Source organism: Vulpes lagopus, chromosome 1 (assembly GCF_018345385.1).
Source record: "Vulpes lagopus strain Blue_001 chromosome 1, ASM1834538v1, whole genome shotgun sequence".
NCBI classification, from domain to species: Eukaryota; Metazoa; Chordata; class Mammalia; order Carnivora; family Canidae; genus Vulpes; species Vulpes lagopus.
Genome location: NC_054824.1, coordinates 124884798 through 124908126, shown reverse-complemented (window position 1 = coordinate 124908126; position 23329 = coordinate 124884798). Strand labels below are relative to the sequence as shown.

Genomic DNA, 23329 nt, shown 5'->3' with positions numbered 1-23329 from the left:
ATTGAGTCCCTGCATTGGGCTCCCTGCATGGAGCCTACTTCTCCCTCTGCCTGTGTCTCTGCCTCTCTCTCTCTCTCTCTCTCTTTCTGTCTCTCATGAATAAATAAATAAAATCTTTTTAAAAAGTACTGAAAAGTTCTGACCTCTAAGGATCCTTTGGACAGGTGTGGGGAGAGAATCTAAAAACTGTTACTTTCTTTGACCCCAGAAAATGAGAAAACAAGTTTCCTAACTTGAAAAATAGCACAAGCAGTGATGTGTGTTTATGTTATAACTCGTTAGCAGGTAATGTAGAGGATTTATGCTTTAAGAAATTTGGCTTTTTCAACATAGGAAATAAGAAGGGCTTATTGCTACTACCACTGGTCTGGCAGGATTTAACTAATCAGCATCTGAAAGAAAATCGTTCTGGTTTGAATTTTCCAAGTACCACTGAAAAGGGGCTTGTTTATTATAGTAATTATGCTATCAGCATACATTTAAAGAAAACTGCTGTGGGAAATTTGATGAAAACGGGCTTCAAGCTTTCTTTGGACACCATGATTTAAGCTTCCTTTTAGCAGGGCAATCTACAAAAACCTGAGGCTGCAAAGTGGCATTTTTCCACCCATCTAAATTCATGTTGAGTATTAAGCACTGGTAGGGTCTGAAATGACGAACAAACAGTCACTTAGACAGCACATATTGCAGAAATATCCCATAAAGATGTAAGAGTCTGCATTAATCATCTGAGTGGGACAATGGGTGACCTTTTCTAATAAGAACTGGAGCATCTAAAGTGAGCATTAAATTTCACTGCAGTCCTATTTGCTGTCTCTCTGTGGCATTCATCACTGCTGAGATGTAAATGTCCTGAGACTGTTGGAATCTGACAATCATACTTCATGGAGAGGGAATGTTCTGAAGAGCACAGGAAGCTTGTTCACCCCCAAATTTTGGCACCCTTAGGGCCATTATGGCTTCGTTTCTCTTTCATTATGAAAGCAGAGCAGCTGTTGAGCGAGCAAGGTTAACAAACCTTGGAAAAACATTAAAGTTAATTTGTTTTTAGGGCTTTCCTAAACCCAGAAGTTAGAAGAAGATTATTTTATATGGACCCATTAGTCTTTCAATAGTCAAATCTGCAGAGCTACTTATAAGATTTACTCTTTGGGTTTTAAGTAGATATTATCAAGGGTGGGCATCTGTTTAACTGGCATTTGGAGTCACTAGGGGCGGATGGGTTGGCCTAAAAAGTGCTTTGGACTAATGACCTGTTCAGAGACTGGAGACTCATGAAATCTCAGCTCAACTCCTGACATTTAAAAAGGCTTTGAAATTAACTGGTGAGCGGGGTCGATGTTTATATAGAATCAAAACAACTGTGGAGAAAGGAAAAGTAAGTATAAAAGGTTACTTGGGTGAATTCAAACTTTTAATTTAAAATCAGTGAATTTAAGTCAACTGAATTTGAGCAGGCAGTTTGGAAATAGTCAGTCACATCTGCTTTTTAGCTACACAAAAACTGTGCTCTGCCCTGAACCTCAATTTCTTTACCTCGGGATTGTTATAATGAGTGTGACCTGCAGATTTAACCTGAAGACTAACTATAGTAAAATAATCCGATTAACTCTAATAAAGTCCTCCAATCTCACATTTACATGGTTGGCGATGTACGCAAATGATATTGGGGCCTTTACAAATGGTCTGGAATGATCAGGAATTTTCAAGAAACTCTAAGAGTTCTTTAAATAGAATAGGTGGAGTATTTTCAAACTGAAGTGATTACATCTTAACTGGTGAAATTTTAGGACTGTGGCAGATGGACAAGAAGGAAGATATTTTTTAGGAGACTGGTCCGCTGCTACTTAAAACATACTGGTTGAGGTTAAATATTCCAAATTTAAATTCTAGTCTAAATGCTGTCTATGTAAATCAATAATTTTCTTTATTGTGGGCCATGAAGCAGTATCATCTGTTTCTAGGTTAGGAGTCTAGAAGCTCGGTGGCTGATAGACGAATGGTGGTCGACATACCCACCAGAGAATTGGAGATAAAGGTCAATGCAGAGGAAAAGGCTGGGTCTGAGTCTATGAAAGTTGAGATTTGGAAGGACAGAATTTTTTTTCTAAAGCTTTAGTTATTTATTCATGAGAGACAGAGACAGAGAGAGAGAGAGAGGCAGAGACACAGGCAGGGGGAGAAGCAGGCTCCCCACAGGGAGCCTGACATGGGATTAGATCCCAGGACCCCAGGATCATGCCTTGAGCCAAAGGCAGATGCTCAACCACTGAGCCACCCAGGTGTCCCTGGAAGGACAAAATGTTTGAAGCACTAAGGACCAAAGGGCTGTATTGAGAACCCCACATCCAAAGTCATGAGACCTGTGGGAAACTGGGCATAGCCTGGAATTATCACCACCCTATTGTGCTCTATTTAAAGCTAGTTTACCTCCCTGTCCTCCAACCCGTTAATGGCCTCAGATGTTTTGCTATAGGCAGAGTGGTTGGAGGTTCCAGAACTGTGAGATTTTACTGGGTCCTGGGTCCTGTCAGGCAACAGTGTTCCATCTCAGATAGGGTGGGTAGTAGCCTCACACACACAAAATGCTGAGCACAGTGTCTGTCACATAATATAAATTCAGGGAATCTTATTATTCTCAGAAGAAATAGAATTGGAGAGATTTCATAATTTCCACTAGGCATTTGAGCACTCACATGTCTGGGCATCTTGCAAGGTCAGGAAGAGCTCTGTGTTGAGTACTCACTGCATGTTGTCCCAAGGGATTTCCCAGGAGAAGGATCTGTGATAGCAGGAAACCAACTATCATTTATTTTTAAATTAAGAGGGCAAAAATACAAATATTTTAATTTAATATTTACATTTGTCAGGGAGCAAGATTCCTGTCCCCTTCAAAGTTTCCCGTAGCTGGACTAAGAATCAAACTGACATGAGACAGATTAACAGGAGAAAATAAAATTTAATAGCATATGTCTGGTGAATTTATGCAGACATGGAAATTCTGAAGACAGTCGGGCACAGTGAGTATCATTTTGAACTAAGGAGAAAGGGGTAAGGGTCTGGGACTTCAAGGGAAAGGAAAATAATTCATAGGCATAAGAAGAAGAGCAGATGTTTGTTATTCACATGTTTATCCTACTGTACAGATAGGTCATTCAGATAAAATTCATATCTGCTAATAACCATTATTCTGGGAAAGACCCCCAATTTAGATTCTTCTACGTAGTTAAGGGAGAGGCAAAAAGTTTCTCTTGAGCCTGTAGGGTCTCAATTGCCTTCAGCTCAAAATAATCTTCGCGCCAGGGCATCTGGTGTCTCAGATAGTTAAGCATCTGCCTTCAGCTCAGATCATGACCTCAGTGTCCTGGAATCTAGTCCTGCATCAGGCTCCCTACTCAGTGGGGAGCCTAGCTTCTCCCTCTCCCCACTGCTTGAGCACACACTCTCTCTCTCTCAAATAAATAAATAAAATCTTTAAAAAAATAATCTTCATGTCGAAGTGGCCCATTTTGGGGTGGCCTGCCCTTGGCACTCATACATTTTTGCTCAATGAGTTCAAAGAGGGAAGGGGAGCAATTATAAAAACAACAAAAGCAAAAAATATATTTTTGACATTGAAGAGCAATGGTAGAGGTACTCTAACTTTTCTGGTTCACAAACTTTGTGTCAGAACTGTGTTAGTGACTTTAACTCATTGAATATTCTTACTTTAAGCCTAAAAAGGTAGTAGTATTATAATCACTTCGATTAAACAGAGAGCTTAAATAATTTTTCCAAGATCCTAGAGCAAAATCAAGACTCAAATCCAAGCACTTTAGCTCTGGAGTCGACATTCTCAATCCCTATGCTAAGTTCCCTTTTGCTTGTCTTCGTCATTCTCAATGCTACTTAGTTTTTATAGATTAGAATGTTGCCATGATGCTTTGTATCATGAACATTCCCATGGAAATATAAAAACCACCTTTGTTAACCAGAAGTAAACATGACTAACATTGACAAATACAATCTGCTCTCAACTTGTTGGAATCAATTTATGTAAATTAGACATAACCACAATGTCTTTAGAAGGAACTCATTCATTAACTTAACAAGTACTCATTGAATGTCCACTACATGGCAGGCATTAAGCTAGATATACAGAGATGTGTGGTGTGGTAAAGGCCATCCAATAGCCTCATCTGACTCTTTGGTGACATCTCTGAAAAGACAGCATCCATTGAAATATTCTGAATTATCAAGTGTCAATTCATTCTAGAGCTAAACATTAGGGCCTCAAGAGGCTGCCTACTTCTGATAGGAACCAGTAAAACAAATAAGCAAAAATACAAATATCAGTTTACATATTATGTACAAATAGCACATATGCACTCATATAAAGGGAAAAAATTTTGAAAAGATCAACCAAATTACAGGGGAGGGGTGAAAAATGTTTAAATTTATCCCTTTGTAGTATTTCTACCTTAGCAATAGCACTTTGGGAAGAATGCCTATGATTTGATGTAAATCAATCAGCAAGCAAGTATAGAAACATGACAAGAGTTTTGGTCAAAGGTTTTATGCCCCATGCTTTCAATGACCTCTGAAAGCACAGTATCAGACAATTGGTTGGAGAAAGAGTGAAGGTTGCAGTTCTATTATATAGTAATTTCATGTCAAACCGGAATTAATTGTCCAGTCCTTTTGTGCTTTTGATAGTTGTGGTCAATGAATTGATCTGACACTGAAAATTAATGCCTGCCATATATTTTGTGTGAAATGATGATACTATGCTCACCAAGTTGTCAAGGCAGGCTGTTACCTTCACTGAGAAGTCTCTCTGAAGATTAGCTTTTATAAAAAATTGAAAAGTCCATCTGTTTTATCAATCAACCATACTTTCTATTCAGCAATGAAGTTCTGGGTACTCAGCCAGAAGATCAGAGTTATCCTGAGTCCCAGGTAAAGCATAATGGAGGCTATTTACATGTGGCACTTTGATGACAGCTAAGTTAGAACAACAATGGAGAACTGACGAAATGGGCCATGCTCCCTCAGCCAGCAGCCACACAGAATAATCTGTTTAGGAATTTGGGAGGTTGCAAAATTCAGATTTTGTTTGTAATTAACATATAGTAGGTGTACATATTAATAGTTAAATCTTAAGATGGACTCAAGTTGGATTTTTTTTTAGAAGAGGGAACTTTTCTGCAAAACGTAATACACCATTCTTGAACAATGTTAGGGATCAATGAGGTAATATATGTAAAATGAAATTGATCGTTCCAGGAGAAAAAAAAAACAACGAACTCATCTAAAGGCTAAGTACTCTGTATGTCAATTTTTACCTGATCTTTTTGTTAATGAAGCAAATTAGCACCATTTAAAAAAGTCGACATTAAATAGCAAGTCCTTTATTTAACAGATGCAAGGTGATTTTTGGCTAGAATAGAGAAAATTTAAGACTCAAAGTCATAAAGCAGATAAGCATTCCATTTAATAGTTTGAAATATATTAACTATACTTTGTTTTTACTTTACCTTTATTTTGTTTTCATTGAAAAAACACACAGTCAGCTGAAATACATTCTCTTGGATAATGATAAGTATAATTATTATTTAATATGTACTTGGTAATCAACATCTATGCAGGATACAAATCTTTAAATAGTAAGCTGAATATTTACATCTTCTTTTACTTGTGTCTACTAAGGACATTATATATATACATATGCACACACACATATACACATATACACAAATATTCTTGGATAGTATAGTTTAAAATGTATTTAAATTTTTAAAAGACATTGATTACTTTTTAAGAAGCATGATTTTCTCCTGTTTGCATTATGCATTTTAAAAATCTTTTATACATGTTGCTGCTTCGCTAATTACAGATTGGCAAGTGATCAAGAGAACTAATAAGAGCATGCAGATTTCTTTAAAAAATTCTGTTGTAATGTTAATAAAAGGGGTAAAGTTACAATGTCAATTGAAGAACTGTTTTCTTTTCCAGACACTTGTTCTTAATGATGACTTATACTTGAGAAAGACGGATACTGTTCTTTCCTAAAGAACTCATTTTTTCCCCCATGATGGCATTTTGAAGTCTATGATTTGTCAAAACTCTCAGCAGGAAATATAATGGCTAAGCATGGCTTAACATGTCATTTATTCAAGTAACATGGTCTCAGTTCTGTGGGTGATAGAAATTCTCAGTCTCTGGTTTACCCTTGGCCACCATTTTAGTCAATGATTACAATGAAAGAATGAAGTTTGTACTTGCAGAAGTGATTTATTCTGGGTGAAATTCAGTGTCACCTTGTTTTATCCTTAGAGAATAGTGATTCCACATCATCCGGTAAGGACAAAATGACATTACCAATCACCAGTACCTTAATTATTTTCCCATATGTGGAAAGTAGGCTCAACTTCCTTGCCGCATATGGTGAAAGTTTCTGGGGAAAATACACAGATGAAAAAAATATACATGTTTCCAAATATTTTTGAAGAGCCCAGCCCAAGTTGTAATGTCCAGTGTAAAGAAAATGGTAGCCTTACAGAAATCATAGATTAGTCCAGGTATTTGCATGAGTACGCTATAAGATATAGGCATTGGTAGCTGGATGCAATTCATATGAATGGAAATAAAGTCATCAGATTTGAGTTCCTGCCACTCAGAGGAAATGCCACCAGGAATGAACTTTTCCCACAATGTCCTATTTGACACAAGTCCTTTATCTTGGTTTTATGGGATGTGTACACCACTTCTTTACATTTTGTTTCCTAACCTTTCTCTCTTAGATCATACCAAATCTTCCAGAAGTATACATGTCTTTTGGTCACAATTTCAAAGACCCCAGTTTGAAATGTAAACAGTATACAATTTTCCCCAAGTGCTATGTTCAGCATCTACCTAAAAATTTAAAACCTCAAATCTTGTTAAAATATTCTTCAACAATCCTTTGAATAGTTGATGAAGAACAGTGCAACATACTTGATTTGATATATGTAACCTGCAGATATTTTCAAACTTTCTATGAGTCAACGTTTCCCTATGACCCTCAACTAATTATTTAATACTTTTCTCCAGGATTTAAAGACCTTGCCATCACCCACGTTGCTTGGGTATCTTTGTAAATGGTCAGAAAACCCTCAAAGTCATTCCCCTAGTCCTTTCTTATGCTGCACTAGTGCATGATAACTATGTAAAGCTTGATTCCATTCATTGCTTGCAGTACCCACTCACTTGAGTGGTATTTCAGGGGAACTTCCTAGACTACTTAAAATGCTACTTTCTTTTCTGTCTCAATACTTTTATTATATATTTACTATAGACTTTGGAATGTGAAATAGTAAAGGTTTCTTGTTTATTTATTTATTTATTTTTTTATTTATTTATGATAGTCACAGAGAGAGAGAGAGAGAGGCAGAGACACAGGCGGAGGGAGAAGCAGGCTCCATGCACCGGGAGCCTGATGTGGGATTCGATCCGGGGTCTCCGGGATCGCGCCCTGGGCCAAAGGCAGGCGCCAAACCGCTGCGCCACCCAGGGATCCCGGTTTCTTGTTTAATTTAAACTTTGAACACTATCCACATACAAAATAATATGGTTTTTCTCAACTTTGATTTGTCAAATTATAGAGGAATTAGCCCAGTTAAAACAGCAGTTTGCTTTTTGTGGAATTAAAGGAAATCCCTGTGGGTGCAGGCATCATCTGCTGAATAAGCAAGTTAATATAGAGGAAAGAGCACAGGGGTCAGATTACCTGGATTCAATTAAATTTGGCTCTGCCTTTTCCTGTGTAGGAACCTGAAGCTAAATTTATTACTCGGTTCTAAAGCCTGGTTTCCACATTTTAATAATGATTATAATTATATTATCAAGTCCATAGGATTAATTGGGAAGTTCAATGAGATACTGCCTAAAAAAAATCAGTTGTATGAAAAAGTGCCACATAAATATTGTTCTTTTTGTTTTTAAGATTTTTTTTTTAATATGCAGGTTGGAGAAGAAAGCAATGTAATGAGTTTGAATAGTTATATCCCAAGTGGCTTCTTCCTCTAAGTTGTTCATACGGCCTTATCACAAAGCAATTTAGAAAGAGCCACTGAGGAATAGAGATGTTCCTCCCTGTACATGTGGGCCCTTCTTGTACATGACTAGTTCAGGACCCAGGTAAAGCTGTATGTGTAGGTTTTATTTGTTAAGTTTCCAATAAGTGACCTGGGTAAAAGTTATGAGTGATTTTTCTATTTCAGAGTATATTCAGAATAGGACCAGGTCCTCCCAACTGAGCTATTTATCACCGGTCTTCATTCTGCTCTCCCGTCTCCCATCTTATTTCCCCACAAGCAGAACATCCCCATAGTGTATAACTGAGACCTGAGTAGCTGAATAGCTATTCAGAAATAGAGTATAGAGACTCCAATCCCATGCACTGTGTTTTCTACATCAGAGTGATACTTCCTAATTGTTGCTCACATGCCCGGGGTCATATAATATGAGTGCTCTCACTTTCTTTACACATGTATGATCACCACCCCTGCTGTTAGATCTCCACTCTTGCCATGTGGCTGTGTCATCTGAAGCAGTATTTACTGAAGCCACTGTCAGCTGCCCCACGCCTTAGCCCTGATGCCTGGTTCCCCGTTACCTTGGGACATTGGATAGGTTGGTCACACCTTTCTTTCATAGGCTCATCTTGATTTGCCTCATAATTACTAGTATTTCCTCTCAGGGTCAGTTCTTAGTCTTCTTTTCTCATTGCAGACAGAAATACTCGGTGAAATCATCACCTCCCAAGGTTTTAACTGGCACTTAAACAACCATAATTCCCAAATACTTGTCTCCAGAGCACTGCTGTGTATTTCACTGTCTGACAGGCAACTACAAACCCAACATAATGCTAAAATTCAAGCCTTCTTATCTTCCTCACTCCCTTGCAAAAAAACGAGAAAACTAGAAAGATAAAGAAAGAAAGAAAGAAAGAAAGAAAGAAAGAAAGAAGAAAGAAAAGAAAGAAGAAAGAAAAGAAAGAAGAAAGAAAGAAAGAAAGAAAGAAAGAAAGAAAGAAAGAAAGAAAGAAAGAAAGAAAGAAGAAGGAGGAAGGAAGGAAGGAAGGAAGGAAGGAAGGAAGGAAGGAAGGAAGGAAAAGAAACTTGCCATCTCTCTTATAATTTCTGTTTCAGTTATATCTCTTTTCACCCAATCTGGGAAGGCAGAAAATGTAAGAAAATCTTTGCTTCCCTATGCCCCTTTACTCTGCATAATGATCACTCAGCGCACGCCTGTATTGCCCGTTCAGAAATGTCTCTTTAATCCATCCATTCCCTCCACCACCCCTGTCCATGTTCTTTTTTTTTTTTTCACTGTCCATGTTCTAGTGTGGGTCCTTGTCAGCCTCGTACCTGTGGTCACATCAGGTGTCACATCTAATACCTCATCCATCTCTTCTTCCTTCCATCGCCTTCTGCACAGCCACCTAACTTGTCTGTCTAAAGCAAAAGCCAACTGTGTCATTCCTTTTCTGCTTAAAAACAAAACTCAAAATAAAAATGACTTATTCCATGTCCCCTTGAGGTAATAGTTCATTTTTAAATTCAGCAGAATTCTTTCAGAGAGTCTCTTGTACTCAAGACCTCTACTTCCTCTGCTTCTCACTCTCTCTTTATTTTAAGGATTTATTTCTTTATTTTGGACACAGAGAGAGAGAGAGCATGAAAGTATGAGTAGGGAGAGGGGCGGAGGGAGACAGTCATTAAGCAGACTTCCTGCTGAGTGAGGTGACTAATGCGGGGTTGGATGCATGACCCATAAGATCACCACCTGAGCCAATACCAAGAGTCAGACGCTTAATCCACTGAGGCACACAGGCTCCTCACCTCTGCCTCTCTGCCTCTCTTTTGATTTTACTCTAATTTCTCACATCCAGCAGTCCACTAAAATCACCTCCAGCAATCCACTAAAATCTCTCTGGTCAACAAAAGAGTGACTTCTGTGTTGCTGTTCAAAGTTATTTTGGTTTTCATTGTACTCTATTAGCATCATTTAACAAAAGTAATCTCTGTTTTTGAAACACTTTCTTTACTTGGACTCGGGGCTCCTGTTCTCTCTTGAATCTCCTCATTTCCTTCCCAAGATTCTTTACTGGTTCCACCTTATCTTCTGGATCCCAAATATTTGAATGCCTGAGTGCCTGAGGGCTCAAGCCTCCAAGCTGTCTCTCCCTCCACTCTATAGTTGATCTCCCCCATGCTCATTGCAATAAACTGATATATAAGCTGACTCCCCAAACTATACCTCTGGCGTTGACCTAATTCCTGAATTTCAGACACATTTGTGCAATTGCCTACTTGAGATTTCATTTGGATGTCTAACAGGTCTCTTACGTGTTCAAAATTGACGTCTTCCTCTTCATTACTGTCAAATCTGCTCAGCCTGTGGTCTTCCCATCTCAGTACTTGTCAAATCCATTGTCCCTTGTTTAGGCCAAAAACCATGGAAACGTCTTTGGCTTTCTTTTTTGCTCACACCCTACATCCAGTGAGATGACTTATCACCTTCCTCTCTGTTACTTCCCTAGTTCGAGCCAAGTGATGGCTACATTTGCAGCATTGCAGTGCCCTCCCAGCTTGTTCCTTTGCTTCCATTTTGAACTCATTTGGTCTTTTCTCAACATAACAGCCAAAGTGATCCTTTAAAATATAAAGAAATTATATCATTACTCTTTTCAAAACCCTCTTGCCTTCTTGGTCTTACTCAGAGCAAGCCCCCAAATTCTTACCATGGTGCCAAGACCTTCTATGACCTTGCTTCTTTACACCTCTCACACTGTGATCACCTGCTACCTCTCTTCCCTTAAGTTCCCTCAGCTAGACTACACCGGCCTTCATCCTGTGTCTGAAAAATGCCAAGTATGCGGTGGTCTCAGGGCCTCTGTACATTTTTTCTTTGCCCAGAAGCTTTTCTTCGTATCCAAATTGCTTTTCCCTTTACTTTCTTCAGGTCTCAATTGATCATTCTGTATCTCCTTATCTTACCACTGAATACTTATCACTTTAGAAATATTAAGTATTTAAGTACAATTTATAAAATTAGACTGTTAGCCCCAGTGAGGACTAGGACTTATCTGTTTTTATTAATTGATAGTTTTTTGCGGACCTGGATAGATGCATCATACCTACTAGGAATGATAAATATTAACTGAATAGACAAATGATAAACATTGTGTACATAGAACTATGTGAGCAAGATTAAACACTTAAAGAAAAACAGGAAATTCATCACAATTTCTGGTAAAACTACTCAAAATGACGGAGGGTGGTCTGTTATTTCAATAATCTGAAGAGGGCAGTACATGGCATTTCACCTAATATTTGTTCGGAAATTTATAGTAATTTAATTTTTAGCAAAGACCCTAGCTTCACAGGACAATTAAGCACTTGAAAAAGAAGAGGATTAACATTAGTGAGACTGGAAACCCAAGAGGAACTTAATGATTAAATCAATATCACTGTTTGATCTTGGCCTCCAATCAGCCCATACCTGCCAGTTGACCCCATGGCAATCACGAGGACAGCTTTTGCTTTTGCTCTCACTCCATAAAGGCTAGTCATAGTCCTACACATCGAGAGGTGAGTAGTTTATAGCTGGGAATCGGTTTTTATTGCAATTAGAGTGGAATGAACCTGACAGATTAACTGGATCGGCGGTTTTCAACCATTCTCCCCCCATAGCAAGATACCTGCCAGGTAACATACATCACTCATTTGACTTGGCTGCATTGGTAATAGAGCCCATGGGCTCTGCACAAGTGCAATCACTACCTGAATGCTCTGTCCCCAGAGTCATTTCTTCTATCAATTTACACACTTGCAACAGCCTGGGAACAGTTTCTAGATGCAACCTGTCATTTTTCGAGAAGCAGTCTGAGGCCAACAGAGAATAAACTCACCCATGATTACAGAAATAGGAAATTAGAAAGCTCAGAAGACTAGGAGATCTAAAGGATTGAGAAAGACATTGTGCAAGCCTGGCATTTGTTTCTCTCATGGTGGGAGATGAAATACACAAAGGGGCAGTGGCCAGACCAAATATAAAACTACAACTCTGGCTCACAGCCTGGCACCACCAGCCCAGGAGGCTGACCTGCTATCTACAATAGGAGGCCAAACATAATCACACAATTGATCCAAAAATGGCAAGGACATGATTAATAACAACTTTTTGCCCTTTCTTCCAACTTAGAACCAACCAGTGAAAGTCAAATACGCACCCCTAACCAATCCCATAAGATGCTCTACTCCTATGTAGCCCATACTGACAGCCTCTAATCAGGGCATACCTGAAGCCATCCCTTCTGCCAGAAAATTCTCCCACTCTTCTGCCTGCCTTTGAGTTGCTGCCAAACACAAGTGATGGTGGCTGGCCCTTTGCTTAGGGCAAGTTTTGAATAAATAATCTCTTCTTGTTCTCATGTGAGTGGGCTTCACTTATTTCCACAGCTCTCATGGGTATACAGTATACACTGCCCATTGCTATGGACCCCATTCTTTGACCCCTACTAGAGAAGACACAGAGGCCTGTGTGCTGAGCTGCAACTAGTTTGCCGAGTCTGCACTGACATGGTAAGTCAACAACTGGTCTGGACTCTGCTGTCTTCATATTGAATCTCTCAGCTATTTATTCTCAGCTTGGTACCCAGGTTTTGTTATTGGCTGTCACTTGTTTGGCATCCTTGGTGAAATTCTTTAGCTTTAAACTTAAAAGCAACATAAAAACCCAATGATAACAAACATTCTGAGTAATAAAATCTATGAGACTTGGACAGGACTGAGAAATTAAAGTATGCTTTCATTATTTAATTTCATGTATATAAAATATCACTATGTTAAAAATGGCAATCCAATATTTCTAATGAAATCAGACTAAGATAAATTATATTAAACAGCATCTTGAGGGATGTGTGTATACAGGTGCAGAAGCTAAGTACTAACATCTTTTTTATTCCTAGCTTTATTGAAATATAAATGTCATATAATATTGCATAAGTTGAAGGCGTGCGACATGATGATTTGAAAATATGCATATATTGCAAATAGTTATGACAATGAGTTAGTTAACACTTTCACCACCACATAGTTACCATTTGTGTGTGTGTATGCCGTGAGAACTTTTAAGATTGAACCTCGTAGCAAGTTTCAAGTATATAACACAGTATCGTCATCTGTAGTCACTACGCTGGACATTACATCCCCAGAACTGACTCAACTAATGACTGGAAATTTGTAGCTTTTGACCAACTTGGATCATTCCCCCCTCCCCCTGCAACCCATAACCAGCAATCTACTCTCTGTTTGGACACGTTCAGCTTCCTAAGATTCCACATGTAAGTGAGATCTAGGATTTGCCTTTCTCTGTCTCACATATTTCATTTAGCACAATACCCACAAGTTCCATCCATGCTGTGGCAAATGGCAAGATTTCCTTCTATTTTATGGCTGAATGAGATTCCGTTGTACATATGATGTTACAGTTTCTTTATTCACTCATCTGTCAATTATCACTTAGGTCGTTTGCAAGTCCTACCTGTTGTAAATGAGGACTAACCTGTCTTGAATTCCTACTGGGTCCAGGAACTGCAGTGGTGCTTTATTACACATTATCAAATGACTTTGTCTTTCGTATTTCCATAATTCCACAGTGTGGGATGTGTTTGTTATTTTCAAAAAACTTTGCGTTATTTGAGTAGTATTCTTAGTGTTTTAACACTCTGCTGGAACTGCTGGCAGAGGAATTTTGGCTCACTTGGTGCATTTATTTAAGGCTGGTTCTGGGTAGACACTTTTTCATTCTTCCACGGCCTCTTGCAAGACACTTGCATATGATACACATTTTAGCCATTTGTTTTTCTACGTGGGCAAGAAACAGAAGTTTCTACAAAACATCAAGCTGATACTTTTATTTTTATTTGACCTTATACTAACCCCATGAGGCTAATCTTGTCATCTGTGCTTTAAAGATGAAAACAAGGATTGGAAAGATTAAGTAACTTGACCAAATCACGCAGCTGGTAAGTGGGGGATTCCAGATGTACAAACCTGCTCAGGCTAGCCCCATAGGCAACATACATCCTTTCCGCTTTGCCACACTGTGCATCAAAGCATAAATACACCGTTTGGAAGAGGCAATAATAGGACTTGATGAAATAATGATAACACAGAAAGTGTTCAAAAGAATACAATTTCTTGAGGAGACTTTTGCTATGGTGGAAAAGTCCTGAGATGTTTGCGTCTAGAGCACTCGCTCCAGGTCCTGGCTGCGACAGTAGGAATTCCGCACCGCACCTGCTTCCCTGGTTAATGAAGTGTGTGCTGCCCTCTACTGGCGCAGAGGAAACACGACAGCCCACGCCGTGTGTTGGCTCTGCATGGTTTCTAAAAACCCAAATTGTCAAGTTTCTTTACTTCTGCCCAGTATTAGACATTTTCAGTGGGCCTGGGTTCCTTCTAGTGGATTTCATCCCAGAATCACCTTATGCACTTCAGCTCCTTTCTTCGCTGATCTCACATGGCCGTGCCATTCCTATTCATGTGTTTAAGCTTTAGCAAAGGCATCTAGAAAAATTAAAGCAGTATCTATCTGCCTGTATGTAAATCCGGGAGATTAACAACTGGACATATATGTTAGGGTCAAGGATGCATTAGTCCCTGTTATTTTCTCTTAATATTGCCCTACATTACAGGTGACTGATACACAAACTTTTGAATCCATTGTTCTTTCCCATGCTGTATAAAACAGACTATTGATTCTCGGCAGGGCAACTTTAATATTCAGCCACCCATTTAATCATTCATTCATTAAATAAAGACTCATTAAAGTCTGTTTCGTGCCACCATGCTAGTGGTGGGTGGGGTATAAGTAAGAGTAAGCTATCTCCAGTTCAGTGGTATCGATGGGCATGTGAACAAATAATTGCAGCACAGTTTAAATAATACTATGTTTACAAAGTGCTAGGGGATCTCAGAAAGAATGAATAATTTTTGCATGAGTGTGATGAGGAGGTTTTACAGAGGAGGGTGTGTTCACACTAAAAGATGAGAAAGCATTGACGTGACTAAAAACAAAAAAAAAAAGGAAAATGTTTTCCACTGGAGCAATTCTCATGTGTAATGATGTGAAGATAGAGAAATATGGAAGGCAAAGTCAGAGCACCGAGTTCCATATGTTGATCATGTGGAGTACTCAGAGAGTGGTGTGAGTCTGGGACATACAGGAGGACAGAGTTACAAAGGGGCTAACTTTGCAGGAGGAATCTGGACTAGGTGTTACATGTATTACATATATAGAGGGAAGGAAGGAGGGAAGGTGTGGATGGATCCTACTCTAAATCCATGACTAATGTGCTGGTTCTATCTAGTTCAATAAAGTGAAAATCTGACTACTGCAAGGGAAATTTGTCAATGTAAATACCAATTTCACTCTAGAAAATGCAAGCCTTGGGTGATATTTTCCGAAACCTTACCAATGCCCAAGTTAAGTGGAGAACTACTGAATTCCACTTAACACTATATTATGTCACCATATACAGGCTTAACAAAATTAAACTGAATTTGAGAGACATTTTGCAAGTGTCCCTTGGATAAAAAGAGAAATAACCCACTGTTCACTCCCTTTTTGAAAACATAAAATTCTCCATTATATTTTGTTAGTATGAAACCAGTTTGTGGCTATACTTTATCTACTTTATACCTCTCTGATTTTTTAAAAAATAAAATTTACTTCAGAGTATAAAAGTAATATTTGATATAAAAGATTCAAAAAGGAAAAGTAGCTAAAAATATCCCCTTATATTCTTTTTAAGGAATGTGAAAATGTTCCTTAAAAAAGATTCTCATTTATTTTTTATTTTTTATTTTACTTTTTATTTTTATTTTTTTTAAGATTCTCATTTTTTAAGTATTTGTATTTGTACAGCCCAGGTAGCTAGCAGAACTTTGCTGCTAATAGTTTTCCATGCTACATGCTTTATGGTAAGACTTTAAAATATCTCATCATTTATAAGCCCATATGGCATCTGATTCCAGTAGCACCAATCTTAAGTAAATTTGGTATCCAGACGAACTTTCCAGGGCCATTGTAATTTATTGTAGTGAACTAATAGTTAATACAGGTTTAAAACAATACTACTTTTCACAGTCTGGTGTGGTTACTGCTTTATTTTCTTCACCATTAATTAATTTTCTATTTATAGGGAACCAGTAAAGTTGCTGTGGAAAGTCTGCCGTGTTATTATATTTAGCTAATGAGTTCTTTTAAATTAGTTTTACCTAAACTCTTATTAGAAAACTTTTCAATTAGGCAGCAATATCTTATTGGGTGCTAGGGTGTGGGAGAAAGTGATATGAAGGAAAGCCTCCTGTATTAACCAAAGGACTTACTGAAATTTTGTCAGTAGTAGATTCCTGCTCAAATCCTTCATTCTAAAACCTGTTCTCACTTTCTGCTTCTCTACTACTTTTGATATTAATATATACAAGACCTACTTAGATTCCATAAATGTACAATTTAAAAATAATATCAATTCCAAATTCACTTTTAAATAATCACCATCTATTCTCTTATATGCTGGAAACAAAACAAAAACATCCAGAAACAGGCGAAGAATGATGTGCCTTAATTCTTTTTCCTTTGTCTCTCCAATTATCCAGTAGTAATTCCAGATCCTATATGCTCTTGCTTTTTAAGGGCACTGCCTCCACTGCAGTTGATGTAGCTGAGAAGCTGGCTGGGAAAGCCAACCTAGTAGTCAAATTGGCTCTGCCATTTAGAAATTTGCTTACTGAAAGGCTAGTCTCATAAATACCACCTTTCCCCAGATGGAGCATGCCTCTGTTTCTAAAGCGGGCCTGAGTCAGTAGGTAAAAGCTCATAATTGATCTAAAAACAGGCCCTAAGCTAGATATTCAAATAGGAAGTCCTAGCAAGTGTCACCTGTTCCCGGTGTTGGGTGGAGCTGTATTCATTTTTCCATAAGGAACATTCTCCAACTGCATCACTTGATTAGAATAATATATGCTGCGACAGTTTTCCTTCCAGGAGCTGGGTAAGCATCAGTATTGTCTGAGATCAACCTACCTCTGAAATGAACCAATCCTGTTGTCTCTTTGGCTGATTTTGACTAGCCTTGGTGGTCCTCTGAATGATTGCAGACCCTGGAGATTCTTGGTATTGCTATAGATAAATATTAGACTTATCATTGGAAATGTGCTGTTTTCTTTGAAACTTGAGAAAGAAAAAGTGCTCTCTTGGGATTCCTTTATTTGCAACTCATCACCCCCACCCCAACCATCTGCTTCCACCCTGTTCTTTGCTCTACAAGGCTAATTTCTGTGGATTGTCTCAATCAATCTCCGTGGCTCCTCTTGATTTTCTATTGGATTGGCAGGAATGGGGGTGGGGGCAGGTGAGGAACTGAAAGAAAGAGAAGATCTGGCTTTTATTCCCCTCATCCTCCTGCTCAGCTCCCTCCTGTTGGCAGTGGGTCCCGAGGGGTGTGGCTAGAAGTCTCACCCAGTTCTGGTCACTGTCTCACCTTTTCCCTTCATGCTTGGTAGTGGCAGAAGCTTCCCACGATCTAAAGTTTCCCAGGGCCTTATGGGTTCCCCTCAACTCTGCTAAACCTTTGTAAATAGTCCTGTGGCAGACACACTCTCAGGTGACAAGTCTCTTCCCCCCACACACACAAATGGGTCATGCCCATATGTAATCCCTTCCCCTTGAGCACAAGTGGAACCTATCATTGGTTTCTAATCAATACAACATCTCAAAGGGAATGGAATGTCCCTCCTTAATTAGGTTGTATTATGTGAGGCTCTGCAGGCCTTGAAAAAGCAGCCCCGTTGAGCTGCCCACAGAGAATGGCAGAGAACTATGGGTGGCCTCTAGAACCTGAGGCCAGCCTCTGCTCAGCAGAAAAATGAGGACCTAAAACTCTAAGGGGGCGAATTTTCCCAATAACATGAGGGCACTTAGAAAGGAATCTTTCCCCAGTTCAAGCCCATGTTTCCACCAACACCTGGATTGTGAACTGGTGAGACCTGGAGCAGAGAACCATAGCTGTACCCAGATTCCCGATCCACAGAAACTATGAGATGATACATGCCACCAAATTAATGGCAATTTGTTCTGCAGCAGGAGCAAACGAATGCAAGTCCCTTCATTAGATGCTCTTTTGAGGGTGACATCTGTTTCTGTCCAGGACCCTAAATGCTACAGGTTGACCAGGAGTCAGCAATTATTTTCTGTGAGGGGCCCCAGATAATAAATATCTAAGCTTTGCAGGCCATAAATGATGGTCCTTGTGTATCCTCTCTTTTATATTCCCCCAACTATCTGAAAATGTAGTAGCCATTCTTAGCTCAGGAGTTATACAAAAACAAGCAGTATACTAGATTTGACACAGAAGCTGTATGTAGTTTACTGACCTCTGCATTTGACAAACATGTAGTATCTGAAAGATGTGCGTGTTGCTGTATCCTCATCAAAACCTATTTCCTCTCTACTTCCTGAGCACAAGTCTTGGCCAGACAATATTTCCTCAGCCTATTAAGCATGTGTGTAGCTACATGTGTGAGTTCTGTCCACTGGAATGAGGGTGAAAGTGACATAAAGCCATCAGCGTCTGACCATATAAGTGTCTCCTGCAAGCCTGCACACTCGATGATTCTCTATCCCCTGGATGGAGAGAAAGGGTCCAAGGTCCTACTGATGGAAGTCCCACAAATAGAGGGGCCCCACCTCTCAGCACCAAAGACTGCCTATAGAACACCTGGTTTAACTGGTATATGAATGAGAAATAAAATTTTACTGGGGCTTTAGCCATTGAGATTTGGCAGCCCATTTCTTTGTATATATCTTAAAGCTGAAGGTACCAAGAAGTAGCTTCTGCTATATGTATTTCCTGAAGAGAATGTTCCATAGATCCGTGTCATTGATAAAGAAAACTTTCCCAGTTTTATTTTGTGCAGGTATGGTCTGTGGGAATAAGCAAGAGTAGGAATGACCCAACAGAGTTAGATTGTGGCTCAGAAATACACATCAGATTAATAGAAGAGTCTACATCTAGAGAATGGCAATCCTGTGCCCTTGTTACTACTTTATGGCTCCTCCATTTCTAAGATAGAACTCTCCTCTCTACTGGGCTCCCTCTCAGACAGACTTCCCAGATCTCTGGACCTGCTCCATTTCCACAAAGCAAGGGCAATCATTGTACCCTCCCTCTCTTGGTACCCGCTTCTCCTGTCATCACACACTGGCCACTGGCCACTGGCTACTCCAGCTTACTCTTTACCATGGAAATCCAACCCTTTACATTTCTAACAACCGTCCATGAATAGCTTCTATTAAATGGCATATAATCACCCCCATAAAATGGATATGAATCTTTAAAGTCATTTAAATCTCCTTATTTTAGACCCTTTGAAAGGTAGCTCCTATTCAATGAAATAATTTCTCATGCAGGAAAATTATTGTACTTTGTCTGATTGATTCAGTTGGAATACGGTAGTGGGATTCTTTCTTGAGCTTGTCTTTGCCCTATAATGCAAAATGACTTGGTGGTCTTCGAATTTCTTCTGAGACCGTTGGCTCAGTTATTGACAACAACATCCTTGGGGGGTTGGAATCAATAGGGATACAATACAAAGGGCACACAGCTATTACACGTGGGTTATTGCAGCATACATCTATTTATAGAGAACTTCATCAATATGAATGATTGCCTTAAGCTACCACATTGTCTTTAGTATTCATCAATATAAAGCCTTCAAAGAATTCAAATGCCAAGCATATTAAAGAAGCATGTCTGGAACCCAAACTATTCAAATATAAAAGAGTCAATAGAAGGAGACAAAAGTTTCCTAAATAATTAATTACTAAGATCATTGCTAAAGTAACTGATCTCCTTTTCTCTGTCGCAATACAAAGAATGGTGTCTCTGACACACGAAGGCAAGGGATCCAGCCGAGGCAGTGCTTGTCCAGTAACACTAGGTGGCAGCAGTGGGTTTTTAGCCAAAATGCTCCTTTTTCCAATGGGCAGAAGTTACCATGATTAAGAATTGGGCAATTAATTGAAGAACAAGGACTCTGATCGCAAATGAAGACATGAGTTTTCTTTTAGCACATTTTTAAACAAATAAAAAATATGTCCAAATATTATCAGAGGGTGAGAAAGCAAATTTGCCATCCAAGAGGGTAGGTACTAGGAATGGTGTGATTATAGTGTAGGAAAATTGAATATAACACACATAAAACTTCTTTAAATATTAAAATAAATCTCTTGTAGAAAACAAACTATTCCTTTAGGAGAAGTAGTTTCATAGAAGACCTGCATTTAAAACATTAGCAATTGCTACCGGTTAGACAGTTCTTAGCAATTTGTAATTTAAAAGGGACAGACGTGTCAACATATGATTGATATTTGAAAGGTAACTTGAACTTTTGTTGATTTATTTTCTGTAATGTTACTCAGTATTTTTAACACTCTGGTGCAAATATCTTTTAGCACAAAGGAAACCCATTAATCTTTCTGGAAATAACTAAATTGTGGGTCAATTTTTGAATCAAGGAATAATGCAAGATTAACAATCTGACCTTAGTCTGGCAGAGTTAGAGCAAGAAATTAAGATAGGGTATGTTGTCGGATTCTTCCAAGGTTTTGCTCAGCATTTATATGAATAATTGAAAGCAAGTTCAGACTAATGTTACCAATGAAGGCAGGTTGATAAGGTGGATGGAGGTCTGGATGGAATCTGAGTTTTATTTCTGGCTCTGCCTCTATTTTATTTTGTGACCTTGAGTCAATATTGTAACAATCTTAGATGTCAAATGTTCATTGTTAAATACGTAAAGTGTACATATTGTTTAGATGGATTCTACGTTCTAATCTGGCATTTTAATCAGCAGATTCCAATTTTTTGCCCAATGACCAGTTAGCATATGTATTTATTACATAGTGCAAAGAACTTTGTGTGTGTGTGTGTGTGTGTGTGTGTGTGTGTATGCTAGAGGACTGAACTCATTTTAGACTCACAGCAAAAACAACATAGTCATAAGTGTTCTTCTTATGCAGGACTACACTGTGTATTTATTAATTTATTTTACAAATAGCTCTTGAGAATGTTGTTTGTGCAAGTCACCGTATAATGTTGTAGCCAGATGAAGGAAAAGAGGACAATAACAAGTGATTTTGTTATAACCACAGAGGATTATTTGCATTTTTGTCATTATTTTCTTTATTCTCATTTACAAAATGCAAATCAAGCACCTGTACATGAAATCTACCACAGGGAGCAATTTCACTATATTCATTAGGTCTTGGCTTAGGCTCCACAGAGAGCAAGCACTTTCAATTTTGCTAAAATGGAGAATATCCCTGAGGTGGCCCAAAGAGAGACTGGTAAAATTTAATCTGCTCAGTGTGTCACACAGATTGTACCCCAGACATGCTCAAAAACAGTGAGCTCAATGTGGCAACTTTCAGGTCTTCCTTGATTAGAAATATGTGATGACACCATCAACCAGTAAAATCACAGTTATGACCTGTCATGAAATTAGGGGTGACAGGAGTTTGAGTTTATGGGAGTTTAAAATTCTACATCTGACAACAACCAGCAATTATTGACTACCATATGCTAAGGTCTGTCCTAAGTGCTTCCACAATAGTATCTTGTTTATTCTTCACATGGGAATATGAAATTTGTCTGACTGTTTTATCGACAAGGAAACTAAGATGGGGGAAAGTTAAGAAATTTGCCATGGTAATAAGTGGCAGAACCAGGATTCAAACCCAGGAAATCTTGTTCTAAGAACTTGTTAAACCATCACTTCAGGTAAACGGTCTCAGAGCTGAGTCTCCTGCTGTGTAAGCATCAGGGAGAAAAAAATAATGGGACTTTGTGAGGAATGAATGTGACCAGTATAGCAGTTGTCTTTCAGGTTTGTCAGCCTCAGCACCGCTTTGCCTGTTAGGGAAAAATTGGAGTACTAATGCCCTAGGAGAACCATCAATCTGTAAAAACTCTTCCTGCTTCTCTGAGATCCATAGTGGAAAGGCCTCATGCTCTTTAGTCAATACCACATACTTTAAAAACAAACAAAAATCTCAACAGTTTTTGAAGGACTGTTTCATTATTTTCAGATGAGTCACATCAAAAATATTGTCATTTTCTCTGAAAGAATCGTTTCCCATCTCTCTTTATTACTCATGTCTCTTATTACTAATGTGTCCATAGTCAATACATCAATACTGCTCAGGAAACTTCTATTTGTCTCCTGTTAACTGTTACAAAGGAAGGAAGCACAGATTGTTAAAAAAAATAGCATAAACTACCGCTATTAAAAATTGCCTTCCCCAATACTACTTGGTATTACTTGCAAAAAAAGAATAAATTACATTGGTTAGCTTCTGACAGCATATGTATTCCACAGCTATAAATTGGTTGCATTATATATAATTCTCAAAGGTGTAGGAGAGAGTAATAACAAATTCCCAATTAATGGAGAGGTGCAGACTCATGGGAAACCATGTCATTTGACCAATGATCTCTTCATTGGGGGCAAAATAATCTCTTTGGCTTTCATGTACTGTGGAAGTTACATTTTTCCTTACCTCAACCAAAGCTGAATATCACCAGGGATGATCATTTAATTTCACATTTTATTAAAACACTTAATGCAAAGCCATGTTATAACTGAAGGCAAAACACAGAGCCTGGTGTAAGAAGCTCTTTTTCAGAACATAGTAATGAGAGAATTACCACATTAATCTATGTATAAAGGCCCTTTAGAGATTTTCATGCCTCCTGTGGTTTCATTTTCCATGGAAATGTGGAGTAAGAAGGCTTCAAACACAATTATTCATCGTTAAACATTTCACTTTTATAGGTACTGCTCTGTCAAGATGCCGCTTCCATGGCGACACACGGTGTGACACTTTGTTTCAGCTGGGTTCTTCATACCATACACCAGCAGTGACGCACCTTGATCCTGTGCACACAAAGCTGTCGCTCAGCCAGTGAGTATATCTTGGACAAATGGAGACTCCTCTGTTATATAAAGGGACATCCTCCAAGTAGCAACTCCATTATCCATCCGATAATTGTATCTGATTGATAGATTGTGGCAAATCAGAAGAACTCAGGGTAGGATTCTTATAATGCTGCTCACGAATGGCGGCCACCCAGCCTGGAATATCACTAGCCTCCTCAGCTCTCTTTGAAGTTTCAAAAAGGGGGAAAAGATTAAAGGTGAGACTAAAATTATTTTCATAAGTGTGTCTGCCCCCA

At 38.7% G+C, this 23329-nt stretch overlaps 1 protein-coding gene across 1 annotated transcript in view; it reads left to right on the top strand.

Annotated features, from left to right (window-relative positions):
- Positions 1-23212: 23212 nt before the first annotated feature.
- Positions 23213-23329, top strand: part of LOC121487423 (histone H2B type 2-E1-like) — a 56471-nt gene continuing 56354 nt past the window's right edge. The window contains exon 1 of the mRNA XM_041749143.1: positions 23213-23290. Coding sequence (XP_041605077.1) covers positions 23213-23290 — 78 coding nt within the window. The remainder of the gene's footprint in view (positions 23291-23329) is intronic.